The sequence below is a fragment of the Dasypus novemcinctus genome, chromosome 20 (genome assembly GCF_030445035.2).
Source record: "Dasypus novemcinctus isolate mDasNov1 chromosome 20, mDasNov1.1.hap2, whole genome shotgun sequence".
Taxonomy (NCBI): Eukaryota; Metazoa; Chordata; class Mammalia; order Cingulata; family Dasypodidae; genus Dasypus; species Dasypus novemcinctus.
In genome coordinates this window covers 48,530,284-48,556,126 of record NC_080692.1, presented here as the reverse complement: position 1 = coordinate 48,556,126, position 25,843 = coordinate 48,530,284, and the positions used below count along the sequence as shown (strand labels likewise).

Genomic DNA, 25,843 nt, shown 5'->3' with positions numbered 1-25,843 from the left:
TCCTGGGCTTTTCTTTGTTGAGAGACTTTTGATGACTCAATCTCTCTGCTTATAATTGGTCTGTTAAGGTCTTCTATTTCTTGTAGAGTCACTATGTTGTTCATGTGTTTGTAGGAATTTGTCCATTTCACTCGTGCAGACACTGGCTTGCTGTGTGGGCATGCTTTCTCTTCTTCTTTTTCTACCAGTAGGCCCAAATTTATATTTATACAATACTACCTCTAATAAGAGAGGACACCAAACTAAACTGAAATGTTCTAAATCTCTGCATTTATCACTTCTCTTCTGGCTTGAGAATGTTTTGATTTGTAAAAGGACTATAGAAATATGACAAATAAAATAAAGATAGAAACTATGTCACAATAGAATTTTACAGCACATCACATCTGTTTAATTATAACATGACCATGGATGTTTCAATAAGCTGATCAGATAATATGAAATGACAATTTAAAATTGGTTCAATCACAATTTTACAAGCTTATTTTCAAGAGTGAAAATAGAACACTATTAAAAATATTTAAAAAGGTAACACATCATAATGCATGTTTCTGTAAGTCTTACAAGATGTTGGTAAGATTTACATTTGAATTTGATGCAGAATTCTTAGTTGCATTGAAATCGTCTTTTTTTTTTCCTCAGCCACTTTATATTCAATGGTACTATGAGTCTGCAAGAGACTGGCTATGGGTACCACTTCTTGTTTTCAGCTGTGATTGCGCAATATCAGCAAGGGCACTTTGTATCTTTTCCAGAAGCATATCCCCTCGATAAACAACATCCTCCAGACATGTAGCAGCTTCATGGTTTTCTTCTTCAAGCTTATACAAGCTAGCAGCCTTTATAAGACACAAAAATAAAAATCTTTTGAGAAATTAAAAACTTGGAAACTAGTAAGAGTTGACAGGGAAAGAAACCACAGTAGAGGTATTTACTTTTAAATGTGGATGACCTTCCAAACACTGTGGAAAGATTTCAGTGGCAGAAGTTCTAAAAATCAGGTAACTTTAAAGAGGAATCTATCCATGAATTAGTAAAACTAATGGATTTTCAATGAGAGGTCCCTAGACATGTATAAGTGACTTCCTTCCATACTGCTTTTGGACATTACTATTCTAACTTCACAGACAGAATGCCACACTTCTCTCATTCTTCACTAGGAAAAGAGACAATCAAGGAAAATAAGAGGATTCCTAATAACTGAGCGTTAGACAATTACACAGATTTAGCACAGTCTTCAGAGACTACCCTGACTCACAATTAATGAAACTCCCAATTTTAAGTTTAACCTTAAAGTAACTCTGAAAATTATAACCAAAGGTATTAAATCTATCTCCTTTAATTAAAAATTCTCTATGACCACAAAAATTCTCAAAGCAAAAGAAAATTTTTACCTGTAATGCAGCTGTAGATTCTTCACTGGGCAAGGAATCTATCAAAACATCAATATCTTTTGCTGTTCGTGCAATTAGTGCTGCAAAAAGCTGGGCATACTCTAGAGAAAGAGATCACTAAATTAGGGTATTAAAGAATCTCAAGTTTTAAGAAGCAGAAATTTTAAGTTAATCAAACCAGAAAACTTCATGTAACTCTTTCTGTAATAGGCTACTAATGATTAAAGTGTAATTTTAATACACCAATTCTATAAGAATCCTATTGCACACATGACTAAAAATTTGCTTAACATTAACTTAAATTTATCCACTGAATAAGACAATATGATGGTCAAATGAATAAAGATAGTAGGGATGTCTTCCTTATTAAGAACCTTCATGTAAAATTCAGTTGACATTCATACAAATTCTTCTCTAAAGGTGGGATAATCTAATATTTAATATGAACAGACTTATGAGATATTATGTGAATTGATTGTAATAAATTAATTTCTTTTAGGATGAAATTTATAGCAATATTCTCAAAGAACTATTTTTGACAGAGGACATAGATAAGTTGAGTTTCTCAATAAATCTAATCTTAAAGCACTATAAGAAATGTGAGAGTCATAATAAGAGAAGCCAAGAAAAGCTACGTACCTTCTGTAGGATTAGCTGGCTGATCTTTGTTAATTGCTGTCTGAATATTACTAAAAGAGGCAGGAGGACCACACTGCTGCAACACTCCAATGGCATTACAAAACTGATCTGCAAGCTTGAGACCAAAGAAAATGTGTCAAGGTTAGAAAGGATTTATTAATTTTAAGAACTTTATTGGTAATGGCAATAACAATAAGTTTCTATTATAATATTCTCTAAGTGGGAGAATAAAATAGAAAGGAGTGATTTGGGATAAAATAAGCCAATATTTAATAATGAGTAAATGTCTTTAATCATGCAAAGGAACTAAGTTCAGTATCAATCTAGTTGAAGTTAAATTTTTAAAAATTAATTTTTATTTACAAACACTATTTACTCCCATAAGCAAAAACTCTCCCATTCTTCCAATCTTCTGGTAATATCCAATCTACTTTCTATCTCTATGAATTTGTATTTTTAGATATTATATTGTATAAGTGACAGCATACAATATTTGTCCTTAAGTGTCTTGATTATATCACTTAGCGTGTTTTCAAAGCTTATCATATTGCGGGATATCTCAGAATTACATCTCTAGTTGGGAGTTAAATTTGATATCAATCTAGCTGAAATAGTTGAAAAGAACTACAAAACAAAATCTTTCCCTCCTTCTGAAAGTAACGGAATGATAATATATGACACATTTTGCAGGCAATAAGTAAGGACTTCTTTTGGGTGGTGGTGCAGGAAAGCAAATTTGGCTGGTAAATATTTAAATATGGCCCCAGAGTTAATAAAAAAAAATGTGTGGCTCATGTATAGTATCTCATCTGAGACCTGAGCAGTTACAAGGTTAAAGAAATAGTGAGAAACAGGATTATGAGAAGATGGTGGGATAGGGAGCTCTAGACTCAGTCCTTCACCAAAACAACTATTAAAAAGGCAGGACTTGTATGAAACAACTCCAGAGGCCAGAAGAACACTGTACAGCATCTAGGGAAATGCAGGAGGAAGAGCCTGATAAATCACTTTAAAGAATGGTATATTGCTCTCTGCGTAGCAGCTATCAGAGTCCATCTCTGACTCTCACTGCAGGCTGCTTACAGGTCCAGCCCATAGCTAGGACACTGGTAATTAGCAGAGGATGCAAAAATTCTCTTCCCCAAAAACAGTTGTGGTCACTGCTGATCACTGATCTTGGCTTATGATTAATGAAATTGGTACAGAGCTCTGAAGGCTGCTATTTATTCATCCTACCTGGACAAAGGCAGTGGCAGCCATTGTTTCAACCTATTGCAGACAAAGATGTGCTTCACTTGTTTCAACCATCCCTGGACAGGGGCCATAGCGGCAATAGAGATTTATGGGTGCTGTGCATTCTCAGGGCTGCAAGGGAAAGTTAGCTGAAGGGCAGCATTTTCTGAGGAGACCTAGTAAGCACAGCTCTGGGAAACCATCAAAGAAGCTCTTGGCACCCTTCCTGATCCCCTTCCCCCAGCACTTTGGAGCCAGTCTGCACCCTCTTTGCAGGTCCCTTTCCCAAGACTGACTTGGGAAAGTCTTCTCCAGGGTGACCCTTCTCCCAAAATTTGCCCTCCAGGTAAAAGCAACATTAGACAATTAAAAGAAAGGTAATGCTAAATCTAGGTTTTTGCATATACAATGTAGAAAGATAACAAGTGGTAAGATTGTACCAAGAAAACGGTGGGGGATACAGAGGGGTATAGAAAAAGTACACATGTATGCAACTGAAGTTAAGTTGACAGCAAACAAAATATGATTGTTATATATTTAGAATGTTAAAACTTTAATCCCATGGTAACCACAAAGAAAAAAGAAGTATATCCAAATTGAAATGACAAGGCACTCAATATGGTACAATACAAAATATCAATATAAAAATAGGCATTAATAGAAGTCAGGGAAAAATAAGGAGTAAGCTTTACAAAGGTTTTAAACGGCAAAATGGCAGAAGAAAGTCCAGTATTAGCAATAGTGACTTTAAATGTACATGGATTAAACACTCCAGTCAAAAGGCAGAGGCTGGCAAAATGGATACAAAAGTATGACACAACTGTGATGGTTAGGCCATTGTGTCAACTTGGCCATGTAATTGTGCCCAACTGTTTGGTCAGGGGAGCACTGGGCTGACTGTAGTGCAGGGGCATTTGTGGATTTTAGTCACCACTGACTTTACTGCAGTGGTAAATCATAGATAGCTAGTTATAATTCCATCAATCAGGAAGATTGCCATCAGCAGTGAGTGATGCTTAACCCAATCAGTTGAATCCCTTAAAAGGGGAAGTGATTCCAGCATTGAGAGAGAATTTCCCAGCTCATCTTTGGATAGCCAACATCTCCCAGAACTCGTCAAGAATCTTCGTTGGACTTTCATTGGCGCACCTGGTTACAGCCTGCCTGCGGAATCTGGACTTGTGCATCCCCACGGCTGCGTGAGAGATGCTGATAAACCTCTTACTATTGACAGATATCCCTTGTTGATTCTGTTTCCCTAGAGAACCCTGACTACTACAACAACCACATGCTGTCAAGACAGAATCAAGAGGCCCTGGGTACTGACAACTGATTTGTCTCTTCTATTTCCATGTCTATATCTATCTACTGCCTCATCTTGATTTATAAGCAAAACCTGAAAAGCCTACAAAAACAAGTATTTTGTGGCTTATCTAGGGATAATACAAAAATTATTGCTGTTACTTTTGGTGAGAAAATCAATTCTATACAGTTTATTTCAAGCTAAATAAATTTGATTGAGTGATATGGTGGACTTACTGATATTCTATTCATGAACTATATAGATTCGTAATCGAAGAAAATGTGGCATTGGTGTGGAGAAAGTGGCCATGATGGCTGCTGGGTGTGGGGAATGGGAGGAAGAGAAGAGATGTGGAGGCATTTTCAGGACTTGGAGTTATCCTGGGTGGTGCTGCAGGGACAGTTACCAGATATTGTATGTCCTCCCATGGCCCACTGGGTGGAACGTGGGAGAGTGTGGGCTATGATGTGGACCACTGACCACGAGGTGCAGCGGTGCTCAGAGATATATTCACCAAATGCAATGAATGTCTCATGATGATGGACGAGATTGTTGCTATGGGGGGAGGAGTAGGGTGAGGGGGGTGGGGAGTATATGGGGACCTCATATTTTTTTAATGTAATACTGAAAAATAAAGCCAAAAAAAAAAAAAAAAAGGAAAAATAAATAAATAAAACTTGAATTTTGTTTAAAAAAAAAAAAAAAAAGGTACTAGTTGGGGGGTAAAAGGACGCAAAAAAGATACCATGCAAGTACTAACCAAAAGAGAGCTGGAGTGGCTACACTATTATCAGATAAATAGACTTTAAGTCATATTGTACATATCTTTGGAAAAAAAAAGATAGTTAAAAAAGGAAAAAAAAATAGACTAAGTCAAAAAACAGTTACAAGGAACAAAGATAGTCATTACATACTGATAAAGAGGACAATTAAACAAGAAAATACAACAATTATTAATATATGTGTACTTACTATCAGAGCCCCATGATATATGGAGCAAAAACTGTCAGATTTGAAGGGAGAAATTGATGGTTCTACATTAATAGTAGGAAACATAGCACTCTCAATTATGATATAACATCTACAGAGAAGATCAAAAAGGGAGTACAAACTTGAATGGTACTCTAAACTAAATAGATTTAACAGACGTATGTAGAACACTTTATCCAACAAAAAGAATAAACATACTCTCAAGTACACAGGGATCATTCTCCAGGATAGGTCAAAAGCTAGGTTAAAAAAAAAAAGTCACAATAAATTTAAAAATATTGAAATCATACAATGCTTATTTTCTGACAACAAAGAAGCTAGAAATCAGTAACAGCAGGAAAAAAGAAAAAATCACAAATATGTGGAAATTAAACACCATACTCTTAAACCCCCAATGGCTTAAAGGTGAAATCAGAAGTAAAATTAGGAAATATCTTCAGGTGAACCAAAATGAAAATACAACATACAAAACTTATGGGATGCAGTGAAGGCATTGCTGAGAGGGAAATTCATTGCTCCAAATGTTTACATTGAAAAAAACAACAACCAGACTTCAATTCAGAGACCTAACATTAAAACTGGAAGAATTAGAAAAAGAGGAGCAAACTAAACCCAAAACAAGCAAAAAGATGGAAATAACCAAGATTAGAGTGGAGATAAATGAAACAGAAAATAAAACAAAAAAAAAATCCACAAAGCTAAAAGTTGCCTCTTTGATAAGAACAATAAAATTGACAAAATAGGATGCAAATAAAATTAGAAATAAGAGGGGATATTATTACTGATGCCACAGGATCATAAGAAGGTATCATGAACTAACGTATGCAAACAAATTAGATAACTTAGATGAAGTGGACAAATTATTTCAGGAAACACAATAAGTATCTAAACTGACTCAAGAAGAAATAGAACATCTCAACAAACCAGTAACTAGTAAAGAGATTGAATCAGTAATCAAAAACCCCCCAACTGAGAAAAGTCCAGGACCAGATGACTTCAGTGAATTTCACCCAATATTCCAAAAACAATAAGCACCAACTCTGCTCACACTCACCCAAAAAATTAAACAGGATAGAACACTCCCTAATTCATTCTATGAGGCCAAAATGACCATCGCAGCAAAGCCAGAAAAAGATACCACAAGAAAAGAAAACTACAAACCACTATCCCTTATGAATATAGATACAAAAATTCTCAACAAAATACTAGCAAACCAAGTCTAACAGAGCACATTAAAGGAATTATAAACTGTGATCAAGTGGGATTTATCCCGGGTATGCAAGGATGGCTCAACACAAGAAAACCAATTAAGGAAATATACCACATTAAGAGACTGTAGAGGGAAACACACACACACTCTTCTCAATTTACACAGAAAATGCATTTGACAAAATCTAACACTCTTTCTTGAGAAAAAAACACTTAAAAAATGAGGAATAGAAGGAAACTTCCCTGACACAATAAAGGGGATATATGAAAAACCCACGCCAACATTGTACTCAATGAGGAAAGGTTGAAAGTTTTTACTCTAAGATAAGGAACAAGACAAGGATGCACTGTCATCACTGTTACTCAACATTATACTAGAAGCTCTAGCTAGAGCAATCAGACAAGAAAAAAAAAAAGGCATCCAAACAGGAAAAGGAAGTAAAACTCTCACTTTTCTCAGATAACAAGATCCTATATTTAGAAAATTCCCAAAATCACATCACCAAAGCTATTAGAGCTAATACATGAGTTCAGCAAAGTAGCAGGATACAAGATGAACAGGCAAAAATCAGTAATGTTTCTGTACACTAGTACTGTACAATTTGAGAAGGAAATCAGGACAAAAATTCCATTTACAATGGCAACAAAAAGACTCAAATACCTATGAATCAATTTAACCAAAGATGTACAGGACCTATCTTCAGAAAACTATAAAACACTGCTAAAAGAAATCAAAGTAGGCCTAAACCAATGGAAAGACATTCTGGGATCACGGATTGGAAGACTAAACATCATCAAGATGTCAATCCTACCCAAACTGACTTATAGATTCAGTGCAGTGTCAATCACAATTCCAACAGCCTACTTTACAGTAACAGAAAAGGCAATTACCAAATTTATTTGGAAGGGAAACAACACCTGAATAGCTAAAATCATCTTAAAAGAGAAGAGCGATGTGGGAGGACTCACACTGCCTAACCTTGAAACATGTTATAAAGGTACAGTGGTCAAAACACCATATTATTAGTAGGTATGTACAGCAGGGGAAATAGAGATTGAAAGATGAAGAATTTTATTTTTATTATTACTGAAATAATGAAAATGCTCTAATGATTGAAATAATGAATGCACAACTATGTGATTTCACCAAATACCAATGACTTTACACTTCAGATGAACTGTATGCTTTATTAATATGTCTCAATAAAATTGATTTGTTAAAAAACAAAATAAAACATGGTACTGGCATAAAGACAGGCACATTGATTGGTGGAATAGAATTAAGAGTCCAGAAAAAAGGCCTCACCTCTACAACCAATTGGTTTGTGACAAACCTACCAAGTCCACATTACTGGGACAATTCCGTCTCTTCAACAAATAGTGCTGGGATAACTGGTTATCCATAACCAAAAGAATGAAAGAGAAGCCCTATCTTACTCCCTATACAAGAATCAACTCAAAATGGGTCAAAGACCTAACTATAAAAGTCAGGACCATAAAAATACTAGAAGAAAATGTAAGAAAACATTTTCAAGATCTGGTGGTAGGTGAGTTTTCTTGGACCTTACATCCAAAGCATGACCAACAAAAGAAAAAACATAAATGGGATCTCCTCAAAATTAAACATTTTTGCAACTCAAAGGAGTTTGTCAAAAGCATGAAAAGGAGGCTGACTCAATGGAAGAAAATATTTGGAAATCACATGCCCGATAAGTGTTTAATATCCATGATACATAAAGAGATGTTACAACTCAACAATAAAATGACAAACGACTCGATTAAAAAATGGGCAAAAGACTTAAACAGACATTTGTCCAAAGAAGTACAAATGGTGAAAAAACATGAAAAAAATGTTCAACATTACTAGCGGTTAGGGAACTGTAAATCAAAACTACAACGAGATTATCATTTCACATCTATTAGAATGGCTAGGGCGGCAGACTTGGCCCAGTGGTTAGGGCGTCTGTCTACCACATGGGAGGTCCGCGGTTCAAACCCCGGGCCTCCTTGACCCGTGTGCAGCTGGCCATGCGCAGTGCTGATGCGCCCAAGGAGTGCCCTGCCACGCTGGGGTGTCCCCAGCGTAGGGGAGCCCCACGTGCAGGGAGTGCGCCCCGTAAGGAGAGCTGCCAGGGCGAAAGAAAGTGCAGCCTGCCCAGGAATGGCGCTGCAGACACGGAGAGCTGACACAAGATGACGCAACAGAAAGAAACAGATTCCTGTGCTGCTGACAACAGAAGCAGACAAAGAAGACGCAGCAAATAGACACAGAAAACAGACAACCGGGGTGGGGTGGGGTGAGGGAAGGGGAGAGAAATAAATAAATAAATGAAATCTTAAAAAAAAAAAAAAAGAATGGCAACTATTAAAAAGTTCAAAAACTTTAAGTGTTGGAAAGGATGTGGAGAGATAGGAACACTTATTCACTATTGGTGGGAATGCAGACTGGTAGAGCCACTGTGGAGGACTGTTTGGCAGTTCCTAGGGATGTTGAATATATTTTTGCCATGTGAGTCGGCAATACCACTACTGGGTATATACCCAAAGGAACTGAGAACAAGCCACAAACAGACATCTGCACACCAACGCCCACAGTGGCATTATTCAGTTGCCAAAAATGGGAACAACCCAGGCATTCATCAACCAATTAATGAATAAACAAAGGTTGTGTAAATATATAATGGAATATTATGCAGCTGTAAGAAAAATCCGGAGGACATTATGTTGAGTGAAGCAAGTCAGACACAAAAGGAGAAATACTGTATAATTGTGCTAGTATGAACTAAATATGTCTGTAAACTCACAGAGTTAATAACTAGAATATATGTCACCAGAAAATAGAATGAGATTAGAGAATGGAAAGTTGAGGGTTAACCTGTGCAGAATTGGTAAAAAGGTTGTTCGTAAGTCTTTGGAAATGCATAGATACGGTGAAAGCACATCATAGTGTTTGTAATTAGCAGTGCTAATATATGGTATGACAGTGGTTGAAAGCAAAGTCTAAGGTCCTATATATTAATAGAAGGAAAGCTAAAAAATGTAACATAGGACTGTATAGCATAGCAAAACATCATGTGAAATACGAGTATGGTTAATATTGCATATATAAGACTTTTCCTTTGAAACTGAAAAAATGTACAGTAATGTTACAAGATACCAGGAAAAAATACAACCAAAGTAAACTATGGACAGCAGCAGTGTATAGTAATATATTAATAATCTATCACTAAGGAAAAAAAAGAAAGGAATTATACTAAGTGAAAGAAAGTAGAAAAAAGGCACCACATATTGTTTGACTCCATCTATATAAACTATAAATACAAATAAATTAGAGAGACTGAAACTGAATGCGAGAGCATAGAAATTGAGGTGATTAAGGGGTAGAGTTTTTTTTAATCTGATTTTTGTTTTTATATTATTGAAACAATGAAAATGCTCTAATAATATTAAAAAGATGAACTGTAAATCAAAACTACAATGAGATATCATTTCACACCTATTAGAATGTGATTATTCCAAATATCACTGATTGTACACTTTGGAAAGACTATGCTTTATTAATATGTACCAATAAGACTGATTTTAAAAAGAAAAGAAGAAACAGATAAACTGGACCTCATCAAAATAAAAAACTTGTGCCTCAAAAGGCTTTATCATGAAAATGAAACAACCACCCATCCAATGTGAGAACATATTTAGAAGCCACGAATTCAATAAGGGCTTAATATCTAGAATATATAAAGAAATCATTCAACTCAACAACAAAAAGAGAAACAACTTAATTTAAAAATAGGCAAAACACTTGATACATTTCTCCAAAAGAATATAAAAATGGCCAAAAAACACGTGAAAAGGTGCTCAATATCATTACCCATCAGGGTAATGCAAATGAAAACCACTATTGAGACACATTTCACATTTCTGGCTACTCTAAGAAAAATGGAAAGTTGTAAGAGTTGAGAGGATATGGAGACACAGGGACAGTCACCCATGCTTGTGCCAATGTAAAATGGTGCAGCTGCTGTGGAAGAAAATTTGGCTATTCCTCAGAATTTAAGTATAGAATTAATATGGGACCCAGCAACCCCACTTCTAGATATATATCCAAAAGAATTTAAAGGAGGGATCCAAACTAATATTTGCACACTCATGTTCATATTAGCATTATTCACAATTGTCAAAAGAGAGGAGCAACCCAAGTGTCCACCAACAAACAAATAAAATGCGGTATATTCACACAAATGAGTATTCTATAAACATAAAAAGGAATGAAGTTCTGATACATGTGACAACATGGCTGAACCAGAAGATATCTTGAGTGAAATAAGCTAGACACAAAAGGACAAATATTGTACAATCTTAGTGATAACAAATACCCAGAATAACCAAATTCATAGAGCCAGAATCTAGAATATAGCATACTATGGGATGTGGTTGGAGTACGGACTAGGGAGTTAACTCTTAAAACGCACAGTTTCTAGCTGGAACAATGGAAAGTTTTGGTAATGTAGAGGGGTTTAGGTAGCACTACATTTTGAGCGTAACTAAGAGCAATGAATTATTTATTTTAATGTGGTTAAAAGGGAAACACTAGGTTGTATATGTCACTAGATAACATTAAAAAAAAAAATCCAAGAAGCTGCATAATACAATTAACCCTAAGTTATACCATCAACCATAGTTACTAAATTATAAAAACGTGTTTTCATAAACTGTAACAAATGAACCACACCAACGAACGTTTTAATAATAAGGTGGTATGTGCGAACCCTGTATTTTATGCGTGGTTTTTCTATAAACTCACAACTTCTGTATTAAAAAAAAAAAAATTCTATCATCTAGAACGGTTAGGATAATAAAAACCTGCTTCCCTCTCCCTCCCTGCCCCCAAATGAGAACCCATAACCACCAATGACAAGAAAATAAAACTGTTCTCAGCGCACACGCCGGGACCCCGAGGCTGGACCTCGGCGGAGGGGCGGGAAGGGCGACCCCGCACTCCCCTTCCACTGCCCGGCTGCCCGCGGCCGCCGTGCTCCAAGCCGCCGCCGGACCCAGGCTTCCCAGGGCTCACGCAGGTCTTCCCGGCGCCCCAGGGCTTCAGGCTAAAGCGCTGCCTCAGTCCGCGTCCCATTTCCGGGTTTATTTTCCGGCCCCTTTTCTCCCTTGCTTTACCTCAGGAAAGAGGAAGACAGACGAATGGAAAGCAATTCCTCACCGAGTTCACGGCGTCCTGCAGCTGCGTGAGCCGGTCCGCCATCTTGCTGGCTCACGCACAAGGATGCCGAGGCGCGCGATTGGGCAGCTCTTTTACGTCATGACCAATCACGGGGCTGCATTCTCCGAAGGGGCGGGGTCGGGGGCCCGCTTGTTGTGGTGGAGCCTCCTCTGCGATGAACTTTAAAGAAATTGCTGGGACCGCTTTTTAGGAACTTGGTGACGGTCGCGGGTCCCATTGCTTTGGGAGTGAAAGTGTTCTTAGGTGTTAAGCACTTTACGGAGATTGTGGGATTCTGTGGCTATTATTTTTAGTGGTTTCTCCCTCCCGTCTATTCATTTTATAACGTCGTCTCGAGTGCTTACACTTGCCTGGTGGACCGTGACACACCCGGGGCGAGCAACTCACAGTACTGGAAAGTCACGACGCCGAGGTTAAGCTCCACGAATCCAGAGTACCGCTGAGCAGGCGGCCCGCGAGGGCTGGCTTGGAGCCTTCCCCTTGGCCTCAGGGCGCAGGAGGGCCTACCGACGTGGAGGGAGGTGCCTGCTGTTAGCTTTACTCTGCGTGGGGGGAGGCTAAAGGACCTGGACTGGAAAGCGTCCAGACTCTATGCAGGACCGGACTGACTGTGTTGCAAGAGTTCGGAGAAGAAGTAGGGCTCAGAGGACGTTTGGAGGAGAGTTGAGGTTTCATGGCGTGTAACCGAAGCAGAGGTTCCTGGAAAATAAGCTTTGAGATGCATAAATAGAATAGGTTCAATTATGAAAAGATAAGTCGCACAACTAAGACTTTGAGTAGAGACCTATTCAAGGATTAAGATGAAGAGCGACAACAGAAACTTGGTAGCCTGGCGAATGGGGATAGTCTGGAAAGAAAAGAGCCAGGGATCGGCAAATAGGTTTGTGGACAAGCTCATAGTCCCTTTTTCTTAGTGGTTCTGGGTTTGGAGGAGGGTGGGGGAAACAATCCTTGGGGAACTCTTGTTGTATTTATCCCAACCCTTGCTGGAAAGCTCGGTTCTGAATTTTTCCTGGCACCTCCCGCTCCATCCCTAAAGCATCAAACTACTTGTTGGGGCCTAATTAGGAACCTCTTTGTTAGGTGCCTCCTCCAAAACGCGATTAAAGAAAGGTGATTCTAATTTGTTTCAACAATAATTTGGGAGGAACTAAGACTTTTTCTTCTTGTCCAGTAAAGTACGTGTACCTTATCGCCTGCCCACCATGTGCCAGGTAGTTATGCCGGGCCCTAGGTTTTCAGAGATGAGTAAACCGGGAACTCACCAAGATGAGGGTTTTGCAGCTATCCAAGAGTGAGATGAGTTAGACTCAAATTAGGGTTTAACTCTAATAAATGAGGAAGGAAAGGCTAAAAGAGTTTTTTGAGGAAATTTCAACATGGTTTGGTGACTGGCCGGCTATAGGAGATGATTGAGAGAGCCCACTTAATGAGAAGACAGAGTTTTGCAGCCTGAGTCAGGAGAACTTGGGCTCCAGGAGGGGAGGTGCCACTTCAAGACAATTCATGTTAGGACACAGCTTCTCTCCTATGAATATCTTCCTTACAGATTTTTGGCTGCTCTACAGAGATCTCAGGTTGAAATCCAGCCATCTCTTTCTAGTTTTCAAGGTTCACTGTAATCTGCTCCAGCAAACAAATGCAGCCTCACCTCCTGATACTTTTCTGAATGAAATAATCCTCTGCTTCAGCCAAAGCCCCTGAATCCTTAGTTTCCCTGCGCTTTCTTTGGCCATAAGCTCTGTTTTAGTTTGCCAGCTGCTGAAACAAGTACCGTACAGTGGGTTGGCTTAAACAACAAGGATTTATTGGATCGTGGTTTCGAGGCTAGGACGAGTTTAAAATTGAGGCAGCAGCAAGGCCATGCTTTCTCCCCAGAGACGGTGGCCTTCTGGGGCTGGCATGTTCCTTTCTTTTCTTCTGGATGGCAATTTACATGGCGGCGTCTTCTACTTTCTCTTCTGGCTTCCGTTGTCCAGCTTTTGGCTGCACCCCTTGGCTTCTTTTCAGTGTCCAATTTTCTCTGCTTATGAGGGCTACAGCCACGTTGGAGGAAGGCCCACCGCAGTCATCTTGGGCACACCTTAACTAATAACATCTTCAGAGGTCCTATTTACAGATAGGTTCATACCCACAGGACCAGGGGTTGGACCAGAACATGCCTTTTGTGGGGGACATGACTGAATCCCCAACAGCCTCCTTTAACAGTCAGGTTTGTTTCCTTTCCTGGGGCTGCCTTGATGAAGTACTACAAACTCGACGCCTTAAACCAATAGAACTGTGTTGTCTCCAGTTCTGGAGTCTACAAGTCTGAAACCAAGGCGTTGGGAGTGTCATGTTTCCTTTAGTTGTGGAGGAAGAACCCTGAGCCTCTCTCCTAGGTTCTGGCTGTGTCTGGCCATGCTCAGGGTCCTGGGGTCATGGCACAATCTGCCTCGTCTTTTCTCTGGCTCCCTCTCCCCTGCCCTTTTCCTAAGAACACCCGTCATGGTGGATTAAGGGCTACCCTGCTTCCGCAGGTCCTCAGACACAATTCAACCCGTGACCCTTTCCTCAGATGAGACCTCAAAGCTTTGCATCTGGTTTTCAGGGCTTGGTGGGTCTCCTGAAGCCTTGGCCTCCAGGGAATGCCCCACCTGCCAGTACAGTCTTGGGTCTACCAGTTTCTCAGCAGTAGCACTATTGACATTTTAGGCCAGATACTCCTTTACTTTGCTATCCAAGACTCCTTGCAGTTCCTTGAACATGCCCTGCTGCCTCACACTCCTATACCTTCTAAAACATGAATTGTGAAGGGCTGAATAGGGTTTTTGTTATGTGGGCATATTATAGGCTGGTCAAGTAATTCCTTGTTGTTGAGCATTTAGGGTGTTTTAAGTTTTTGCTATCATAAGTAATAACTAGTATATTGATTTTGTATGTATATCTGTATTTAAATCTAAAGCCGGAATTATGACAAAGGATGAAAAATTTTAAGATTTTTGATGTAGATTATAAAATTTTTCTACTAAAACTATCAAGTTACATTTCCACTAGCTCAGAAAATGCCTACTTCTCAGCTCTTTCATCCACACTAGGTGTTCTTATTCTTTTTTTTTTACATTCACCGACATATTCAGTTTCCATATGAACTTTTTCTCTGGTCTGCAATGGGGTGGATCTCAGGCTGGTACAGCCCTTGTGAGTCCATTGAAATCTCAGGAGAATAGTACACTTATCCTAAGGAGACACAAAGAGTAGCTGATTCTTTCACAGAGAAGGTTTCTGTAAAAATATGAAACACTTTACTAATTTGTGTATCATCCTCATGCAGGGGCCATGCTCATCTTCTCTGCATTGTTCCAATTTTAGTGTATGTGCTGCCCAAGCGGGCACTGATCTTATAGTTTTTAAATCTTTACATCGTGGGTTCTTAATTTTTTTTACTACAATATTGAACTTTTTATGGTTTTATTTTTTGCTTTGGGGGTTTGTTTTTACTTAATATGCTAGATAAAGCTCTCTTCTCTCCTCCCCAAAACAATGCAGCTATTCGGTTATCAGAACACAATTTATTGAATAATTCATCCACTGAATCAAATGCTACCCTTATCCTAATTGCCCCTGTCAGCTCCCTGAGATCTCATCTACTGCGGGTTGTAGGAATGGGTGCATGTGGAAGAGTGAAAAAGCACTAAGGAATACCAGAGGTACCAAACCTGTGACTATTTGGACCAGGCAGTGGGAGAATTGGAAAGGAGTTGTGCCTCCTAACATTATTATGATTGCTATACATTTTTAGCTGAGTAATTAAATTGATTGAATCTGCAATTTCAATCTTAATATTCCTTAAAATATATAAATAAAAATTTAAAAAGCAGGAAAAGGAAAGCCAGGCGATCTTCCCCGGAACATTTCGGTTCTACAAACCTAATGCCATAATCACCTCAAGAGCCATCTGTCACATGGACTACCCTCCCTTGAACGGCACTCGGGTTTGAGATTTGAGAGAGGAAGTTCGGTTTGAGGTCGCGAGCTTCGAGGATATTTCGCTCACAGAAAACGAACCTTTATTTTCCTATTCCGGTGCCCACCACCAGCGGAGGAACCCCTGCGGAATGAGCCTTGCCCGGCTTTCGCGCGCTAACGTCAGCCGGAGTTAGCCAGGGTGCTAGAGGGGGAACCAATTTTCAACTGTTGCGAAAAAAACGCCCGCTGCACCCGTCGTGGAGACAGCGGGCGGAAGGCGCCCGAGATTCCTCTTTTTTTTTTCTTTGCAAAGGACCGTTAACCACGGGACAGCAGCCCGCAGACGTTAAGCCGCAACAGAAAGTTATTTTTCACTCCAACGGCGGCTGTCGAAAGCGGCAAAGGCCCCCGAGGCGTGGGCGCAGCGCGCAGAGCAGCCCCGGCCCCGGGAGCCCCGCGCGGCCCGCCCGGAGGAGGAGGCGCCCGCGCCGCCCCGCCCCGCCCTCCGCGGCCCTAGGCGCGACGCGGGCAGGCCGCGGGCGGCGGCCGGAAGCGGGAGGCTGCGCGGGCCGGGCCGGCAGGCCGCTCGCCCCGGCGCGCCCGCGGGTCTGGCAGGGGCGCCATGGCGCGGGGCCCGAGCGCCCCGGGCTAGCGCGGGCCCGGCTGCGGGGCCCCGGCGCGTCCCGTGGGCCTGGCCGGGCGCCGGGGCCGCCATGGGGCGCGCGTGGCTGCTGGCGCTGGCCGTGCTGGCGTGCGGGGGCGCGGCGCGGGGAGCCGCCGCCGGGAGCGCCCGCCCGGGTGAGTCGCGCGCCTCGATCCGGCTTGGCCTCCCCAAGGGCTCCGCAAGGTCGGCGCTGGCCGGGGCGCGGGCGCGGGGAGGGCCGGGGCCCGCCGGGCGGCAGCTCCAGCCTCGCCCGCCGAGGGAACGGCCTCCCTGGCCACCCGAGGAATTGGGCCGGAGGACGGGAAGAGGCTACAGGACTCTCTTCCAAACACCGTTGTCGCCCTTCGGGGGCGGCCATGTTTGTGCCTTTAATTTAATCCGAAATCCGGGCTGGGTGACGGTCCTCCAGGCGCAGGTGCTGCTCAGGGGCCGGTGCCACCTGACACCTCGGCCGGGCGCTCGGTGACCGGATCCTGGCGGCAGTGAGCGGCTTGTTCCTGTGAACTCCAAAAAGCGCTCAGCGCGTCAGCCTGAGACGCGCGCGCCTTCCGGGAGCTTCTTAGGAAGCACGTTCTCGCTTGACCCGAGCCTGCGTTGCGGTTCCAAAACGTTTTGTCTTCTGGGTAACGGGATTGTGCTCCTCAGTTCTCGTCTTGGAGAAGATCCCTTTTAAACCGCATCCTTGAATCTCTGCAGAGCGCTACAGCCAAAGCTGGAAAGGGCAGTTCTCTGTTTTCAGGGAGAGCGCGTTACGCGTGGCGGCGACCTAACGCGCGCGGCTCGGCCTGCGTGCCCGGTGCTCTCCCGCACTCTGTTACTTGAGCCTCGGCTGGCAGGGGGAAGCGGGGCAGAAGATGAGGTTCCTTGTGCAGGCACACGGCCCCTAGGGCCCGGCAGCATCTGCTGCTCATTTCCTGGGCCTTCCACTCCGGCGAGGCCGGCCTCCGGGAAGATCATCTTGCCTGGCGTGGCGCTTTCGACCTAATCCTTCCTGCGGCTTCTCCTTCCTGCTGCATTTCAGCAGGCGAGGCTTTTGAGAGACTGAGTGTGTGGCTGCTCCGGGCGCCTTGCCTGAATCAGGAGGGCTTTTTATTTCTAGTTCAGTGCGTTAGCATCTCATAATACCTAGACATGTCGTACACAAACGTTGAGCAACGTGTGTCGTTTGAGAAATTAATGTTTTCTCAGGCACCGACCGTTTCTGGCCTCGTGTGCTGGTGTTTCCTCCAAAGTGCTGCTCTTTTCGTCTTGCACGAGTATCGTCTGCAGGAGAGACCGTATGTGGGGACCTAACGACTGAGTGATGGTGACAGCTGGTATCCCCCACATCTGTGAATGAAAGTCAGTATGGAAATTAAGAGTTAGCTCAAGCCTCGCAGCCTCCTCCTGGAAAGCGGCTGGACGGTTAGAAGGTTGTGGTAACTGAGCTGAGCAACCGCTGAGGCTTGGAGGCTTCCCTCCCCCTGACGGTGCACAACGTGAGCGTGGGAGTTGGGCAGAAAGCCCTGGAGGTGTCCCGTTCCTAGAAGGCCTGAGGAGGAGGTTGGCAGCAACTCATCCCTTTAAGCCATTTTCTCTTCTCGGGGAGTCCCAGTTCTCTGCTCCCCTGAACATTTTTCCCTGTCGTTTGAGGTTCCTGTCCAGTACCTCACGTGGGTTCTGTGGTAGTTTGTGTGGGCTGTCGTGTCATCGGGCCCTCGTGATCCTTGTGCTTTTGCTAGTGCTTTCAGGGAGGCACCGGATGCTTGGTCATTAATTGCAGATGATCTCTTTTTCTCAAAAGTATGCGAAAGAGATTCCACGTACATTTTCTTTCTTTGTTTCTTGTCAGCTTTAAGGGCTGATGAAAGTTCATAAGGTGATAATTGGGAAGGACAGTTGAATGCCAGCCAGCTCGTGTTTTTTGCTTTTTTTTTTTAAAAGATACATAGATCACAAAAAGTGTTACATTAAAAAATAGAAGAGGTTCCCATATAACCCCCCCCCCCCCATCAACAACCTCTTTCATCGGTGTGGCACATTCCTTGCATTTGGTGAATACATTTTGTCTTAAGAAGCCTAAGCCTTACAGATCCTCCTAGAGTTTGGTTGTTGCTTTAAGGCAAAACAGTGGAGGAATAAAGTTGGCAAATTTTACTAAAATAGTAGAAAGGAAGAGTTGGAGAAGTTGAAGGTTGTAAGTTCAGGATTTGACTGGGAGAGAAAAAGGAAAGATTTGAATTGGGCAGCTCTTTTTAGAATGGAATTGTTGGAAAGAAAAGTGAATCTGGATAGGAAGGGAAAATGGACATGAAAAGTAGAAAAGAGCCCCCTGCTGTGGGTCAGGTGGCAAAGCCTGTTTTTGACAAAACAGAGCCTTGTTGAGGAAAGCGGCGCTGCTTCGTCCTGATGTTCAGTGTCGTCTGTCGGAGCTTGAGATGAGCTGCCGTTTCTTCCTCCCATTGTCAAGGTCATGAGATCTGCTTCTGTCTCATAAAATGTTTCCAAGGAATCCTTTTCCAGATGGCCTGAGGTGGGCTTTTAACTTCCCTAGACTGTATTTTAGGAGTGTGTCTTCCTGTGCCACGTCTGTTTTTGTGAGTAGTTTCTGCCGCACTGTATTGCAAAGGTTGTCTTGACTTTGTTTCTCCTTGTCGCCTCTGTGGAGGCCTCTTCTCTGGATGCTTCTGAGGCTCGTGGCGTTGCTGTGCGAGCTCTCCACACGTCTGGTTCCTCTCGCCTCCGAGACTATCTGTAGGGCCGTCCCGAGTGCCAGGCTTTTCCTTTCCTTTTTTCATGAGGTCATGAGCCTCTGAAGCTCTGGAAGGTAATGGAAGCTAATAACGATGCTTCGTTACCGCTGGGCTGTTCTGAAAGGGCCTCCACATTCGTCTGGGCCTTCCAGCAGCCAAGGGAAGCACACAGCACGTCGTCTCCTCCTTACTGTGAGAGAACTGCGGTCCCGTGCTTAGCTGAGCCGTCGTTCAACACACACTCATTGTGTGGCGGCCTGGTGCCTGGTGTGGACCAGGCCGTACGTCAGACCAGCGCAGAGAAGACAGACCCTCAGAAATTCTGACTTAACTGGTCTGGAGTAGACCTGAGCAACAATATATTTTTAAAAAACCACTTCTGGGTGATTGCGATATTCAGCCAGCCTGGGTAACACTGTTTTAGAGTTTTCTTTATAATAAGACTACCTCATGGTCACTGTAGAAAATATGTAAAGAAAATTACTTAAACTATACCTCAAAATGTAAAACTTACTTGAAATTATTTTAAAATATGAAAGTAAATTGGAAATATTGAAAATATGACCATTTTAAGGGAAAAGCAAAGCAAGCAACACAAGTGTTCAGGAGTACGCTATTTTGTCTGGGCTATGTTCTTGTTTTATAAGTTCCAGATACAGACTTGAGGTGTAGAGCCTGCACTTTGAGAGCCATTAAAGTTGGAGGATTTTCCTCCATTGTACTATTTCTTTCTTAAAAGAACGCCTCACAGTCACTGTAGAAAATTTGTGATTTTCTACACAAATTTGCTTAATGTGTAAAGAAATGTGTAAAGAAAAGAATCCCTTAAAATATACTCCCAGAGAGACCTGCTTCTAATATCCCCACTTATTCTGTCAAGTCACTGTATTTTTAATAACACATTTTTATTATACTCTTGGTCCTGTATTTCCTTACTGTCTTTCTAAGGCATGGAAAGTTCTGATTCTCCAAGTATTTCTTAGAGTTATAATTCACTCTCATCTCTGGGTGGTGAGTTAAGGTTAAGATGAAGTTCAGGTTGTGCGAGGACACTACAAAGGTCAGCAAATTGGCCAAGTAGTGCAGGTTTACAGGAAGAAATACGTCATCTACATCGAACGGGTGCAGCGGGAGAAGGCTAATGGCACCACTGCCCATGTGGGCATTCACCCCAGCAAGGTAGTCATCACTAGGCTAAAACTGGATAAAGACCGCAAAAAGATCCTCGAACGGAAAGCCAAATCTTGCCAAGTAGGAAAGGAAAAGGGCAAATACAAGGAAGAAACAATTGAGAAGATGCAGGGAAAAAAAGAATCTTACGTACAACTTCCATCAAAAACTGCTAAAATGAAGAAAAAAAAAGGGAAGGTTAAGCAGTGTTCACCTCCAGGTCATCCCTAGCTGATGACCTAGTCTCTTCTAGTGTTGTGTGTGTGTGTTTTTTTAGGATTTATTTATTTATTTTCCCCCTCCCGGCCCCTGCCCGGCCCCCGCCCTGCTGTTTTTGCTGTCTGTGTCCATTTGCTGTGTGATCTCCTGTATCTATTTCTCTTTTTGTCTTCTCTTCTCGTCTTTCTCTAGGATTCACTGGGATTTGGTCCTGGGGACCTCTGATGTAGAGAGAGGTTCCCTGTCAATTGCTCCACCTCGGTTGCTGGTCTCTGCTGCACTTCACCTTGACTATCCTCTTTGTCTCTCTTTTGTTTCGTCATCATCTTGCTGCATGACTCACTTGCGCAGGCACTAGCTCACCACACGGGCACTCTTGTGAGCATTTGGTCACCATGCAAGCACTCACGCGGGCTGGCTCACTACACAGGCACTGGCTCGCCACGCAGGCATGCTTTCTCTTCTTTTTCACTAGGAGGTCCTAGGGATCGAACCTGGGTCCTCCCATATGGTAGGCAGAGGCCTTATCACTTGAGCCACATCCACTTCCCTCTTCCAGAGCTTTTAAAAGTTTCCGTGTAGTGTTTTGATTCAGGACCTGTGTCACGGGAGACTGACCTAAGAATAATCAAAACATTTTCTAATCCATATCAAAGGACAAATGTAAGTGACAATTACACAAGTCTTGGATAATCTTTAAGAATTCATGCCCATTTTGGTCATGCTAAGCCAGAGTGACTAGTCCATAAGTGCTCAATAAATATTTACTGAATAGGGGAAAATGGGAAAAACAGGGAAAAACGGAATTTGTGTACTAGGAAAGGCAGGATGATAAAAGAATTGAGTGCTTTGGACATTTAAAGAATGGAAATTCAACCAGTTCCTAGGAAAACAGGCTGCTACTATGTGATAGACTAGAATTTGAGCATATTTTAAGAATTGGAAGACAGAGGGTAGATGGGACGAAAAATAGAGTGAAACATGTTAAATGCTCTTTATTGAGATCCATTTAGTTTTACATATCATTTGGTTTCCTAATAAAATAATTTTGTTGCTGGGGAGGCCTGGAAAATGTAGAAAATGTTTATCTAGCAACCCTTAATAATAATAAATTTTTTCCCCATATTTTCCAGACTTCCTTACCCAGATTCTGTTAGCTACTTCCTAATATTTTTATCTGTATTCTGGCTGGAGTTTTGGTCCATATAAACTATAAAGTACCTTTCTGGATAAACAAATGGGAGGAAATAGGCAATTTTCATTTGTCATTGTTGCAACTATTAAAATTTTGTTTGGGTTTTTAGAAATTAACTACAAGTAACCTTTTCCCCCCATCATCCACTTTATTCAAACATTAAATTAAGGTATGAAGGTAATATGATAACATCATAGAGTTTGGAGGAAATTATAGAGATGAACCATGATCTTGGTTCTAGTACTATCTGTGTGTTCTGTTTGGCTTTTCTTCCACAGCTTAACCATGCTTTTTAAAAAGATTTATTTATTTACCACTCCCCCTACTGTGTGCACACACTCTCTGCTCTCTGTGTCCATTTGCTGTGTGCTGTCTGTGTCTGCTTGTCTTCTTTAGGAGGCATGGGGAACTGAGCCTCCCGTGTGGCAGGCAGGAGCTCAGTCGCTTGAGCCACATCTGCTTCCCTTAACCGTTCTTTTTTTACATACAAGTGCCTTTTTAAAAAATCTTTTAAAATTAAAAGATTTTTAGTTTTTATTTCTCTCCCGTCCCCCCACCCCTCCGTTGTCTGCTCTCTGTGTCCATTCGCTTTGTATTCTTCTGTGTCCACTTGCATTCTTGTCACGTGGCACCGGGAAACTGTCTCTTTTTTTTTGTTGCATCATCTTGCTGTGTCAGCTCGGTGTGTGCGGCGCCACTCCTGGGCAGGTTGCACTTTTTTGCACAGGGCAACTCTCCTTATGGGGCACAATACTTGCATGTGGGGCTCCTCTATGTGGGGGACACCCCTGTGTGGCATGGCACTCGTTGCGCGCATCAGCACTGCACGTGGGCCAGCTCACCACAAGGTTCAAGGACGCCCGGGGTTTGAACCTTGGACCTCCCATTTGGTAGGTAGACGCTCAATCAGTTGAGCCAGATTGGCTTCCCTAACCATCCTTGATAGTCTTTCTTTCCCCCTAATCATCCAGATGGAGTATTTGTGTGTTTTTTATTTTTTTTTAAGTGTTGAAAATTGGCCTTCTTGGGAAATGGTACATAAGAACATGTCATTATGTTACTGTCTCTAGTGTTTTCTTTCTAAAATAAAACATAAGAGTTCTATTATGGAACTTGGGTGAATTAAAATCTTTTCCTCATTAACTCCTCTTCATCTGTGTTTAGTTTAAATCTTTCTATTTTAGGTTTGAACTCCTGACAGTGCTAATGTAATACTTCAGAATTATGCTTTTTATGCAGTGCTGTGCTAATGCAGGGTGGGAGTGTGTGTGTGTGGGGGAATCCAGGACCCCACAGAAGTAAAAGCAGCCTGATTTGTGGATTTGAGAAGCAGGTTGGGAAGAGAAAGGAGGAGTGTGCGTCTGAGGAGAAAGGCGTTGGGAGAGCCAGGACTGGACTGAGTGCGTTCATACCGCCAGCCTTTGGGGGCAGGTGGACGGGCGGGCGGACCCCCCTGTGCTGGTGGACTGCGCTGGTTACAGTTTGTCTCCATGTGAGCTCAGAAATTGAACCTTGAACAGAAAAAACCAAGTTTCCTTTTCCCTAACACCTGTGGTTCACACGCTGCGTGTGAGGCACCTGGGTGGGAACGCCACAAATGTTTTTGCCAGTGCTTACTGGGCCTTTGCAAGCTCGATCATGCAGTCCCATTAGACAGATGAGGAAATGGAGGCTTCGCGGGTTTCAGTTACTTGCCCAAAGTCACACAGCTGGTAAACGGTTGAAATCGAGGCTACCTCTGGCTCTCCAGGCTGACTCGGAATATCACCAGACAGTCTTATTCTTTAACCCCAGCACATTCACGCTGTGGGTCGTCCTTCAATTCAGACCCTGTTCTGAGTAGAACTGTTACCACTGCTGTCAGGGAATTTTTCTGGCCTCTGGGAGCCAGAGATCTTGAGGGCCCTCACCACATTCTGCGTTGTTCTTATCTTTTGAAACATTTTCCCTGTTTTAGTTCTCAGCCCCACCACTTACCAACTGAGTGATGTTAAGTGCGTTGCTTCAACTCCTTAAACTTCACTGCCTCATCTGTAGAACAAGTGCAATAAGAATATTTCCCTGTAAGGTTTTTCTGAGGGTTAAATTAGCCTGGATGTTTATGTGTGTGATTTCTATAAATTGATATTTGAGGTATAAATATTGTTAATATAATGAAAAATTTTTCCCATTGTAGGTCTTCTTGAATTTTCTTTGGGGAAATTTAAATACTTCAAGCTCAACAGGCCCTTTCCAGAGGAAGCCGTTTTGCATCATATTTCGAGCAATGTGACTTTTCTTATTTTCCAAATACACTCACTATATCAGAATACAACAGTTTCTTTTTCTAAGGTATGTACAAAGGATTATTTTAGTAAAAACTGTTCCCATATTTTTGGGTCTTGTGTTTAGTATGAGCACTATGTGTTAGTCAGCTAAATGGGTGCTGATGCAAAAGACCAGAAATCTGTTGGTTTTTATAAAGGGTATTTATTTGGGGTAGACTTACAGTTACCAGGCCAAAGAGCATAAATTACTCCCCTCACCATTTTCTGTTGCCACGTGTTGGAGTAAGATGGCTGCTGACCTCTGCAAGGGTTCAGGCTTCCTGGGTTCCTCTCTTCCCGGGGCTTGTTTCTCTCCGGGCGCAGCTGCTTTGCTTTCTCCCAAAGGCCAACTGTAGACTATCAGGCACACAACTTGTCTCTCTTCCCTGGGCCTCTGCCATACCTAATGGAGACTTCTTTCCTTCCTCACGTGTCTGCTTCTCTATGTGTTTACTTCCCGGGGCTCCAATATCAAAACTCCAACTTTCTCTTCTGCCATGTTGTTTTCCCACTGACATGGCCCAATCAAAGCCTTAATCATTAATTAATCAAGTAAAAGTAAAACCTCTGGATCCAATATCGTCTAATATGCCCAGAGGAACAGACCAGTTTACAAATATAATCCAATATGTTTGGAATTCATAAATAACACCAAACTGCTACACACTAGACTAAAAAAATGGTCACAGTCGGATCCTGGCAGATGAGCGATTGAGGCTGGCCACGAGGTGGGCGCCCGGGGCCTCCTCGACGGGGCAGCTCCCGACCTAAGGAACGGTAAATGCGGCGTTTGGGAAGGGGGGTGCCTTGTGCCCAGTGCCTCCTCCCTGCAGTTAAGCTTTCTTTGTGATTTTCACCTCTTATTTTTCTTACTCTGAAATGTTTCTGAGAATACGTTTTAATGCGTTTCTGTTGTTAGCAGTTTAGTGTGGAGGTGGCCCGAGCTCCCTGAGGATCAATCCGCCTCCTCCTTTTGGTGTGTCTGTGAAAACACTCGGTTTGCTTGACCTGGTGTTGTGCCTCGGCAGCATTCGGGGCTGCTAGAGAGGTCGTCGTGACCAAACCCTTCACGTCCCGCTCAGCTCTGGAAGGTTCTAAGTATGCTCTGGTTTAGCGTCAGCTTTAAACATCTCCCATTTAAGTTTACTTTTCATGAATCTGTTCACATTCAGCCTCATGAACCCTTAGACTCATAAGTGTATTTCACTCTTTATGTAGTTAAGCTTCTTTTCGACTATCTTATTGCAATATTCTGGACTTTGATAAGCAAATCTGTCCTAACCCAATTCATACATGATTTTGTAGACATTGGACATAGTGTCTTTCAAACTAAGTGTCTTAGTTTGCCAGGACTGCTGTAACAGGTAGTGCAGTTAGCTGGGCGTCACCAGCAGGAATTTGCCTCACCGTCTTGGAGGCCGAAAGTCCAAAATCGAGGCACGGGCAGGCCATACTTCTCTGAAGGCTGTAGTGGCCTGGGGATGGCTTGCACGCTGTCATTCTCTGCCACCGTCACAGGGTGATCTGCCTCCTTCTGTTTCTTCCTCTGGCTTCTACTTTGTACCCCAGTTCGCTCTGTCGCAAAGACTCCAGTCATAGTGG

General features: G+C 42.4%; 2 protein-coding genes and 1 non-coding gene across 3 annotated transcripts in view; 1 reads left to right on the top strand and 2 right to left on the bottom strand.

Annotated features, from left to right (window-relative positions):
• Positions 1-368: 368 nt before the first annotated feature.
• On the bottom strand, positions 369-12,092 carry MED21 (mediator complex subunit 21). The gene is made up of 4 exons (XM_004479953.4): positions 11,987-12,092; positions 2,034-2,148; positions 1,395-1,495; positions 369-839 (listed from the first exon to the last, which is right to left on the bottom strand). The coding sequence occupies exons 1-4, from the start codon at positions 12,026-12,028 to the stop codon at positions 663-665; spliced, it is 435 nt and encodes a 144-aa protein (XP_004480010.1). The 5' UTR covers positions 12,029-12,092; the 3' UTR covers positions 369-662.
• A 3,183-nt stretch (positions 12,093-15,275) lies between these two features.
• LOC111761004 (U6 spliceosomal RNA) lies at positions 15,276-15,382 on the bottom strand. The gene has a single exon (XR_002794496.2). It is a non-coding gene; the product is annotated as a U6 spliceosomal RNA (small nuclear RNA).
• Positions 15,383-16,610: 1,228 nt separating this feature from the next.
• The window catches only part of TM7SF3 (transmembrane 7 superfamily member 3), a 30,086-nt gene continuing 20,853 nt past the window's right edge, over positions 16,611-25,843 (top strand). The window contains exons 1-2 of the mRNA XM_058282933.2: positions 16,611-16,753; positions 24,112-24,266. Coding sequence (XP_058138916.1) covers positions 16,669-16,753; positions 24,112-24,266 — 240 coding nt within the window. The 5' untranslated portion in view covers positions 16,611-16,668. The remainder of the gene's footprint in view (positions 16,754-24,111; positions 24,267-25,843) is intronic.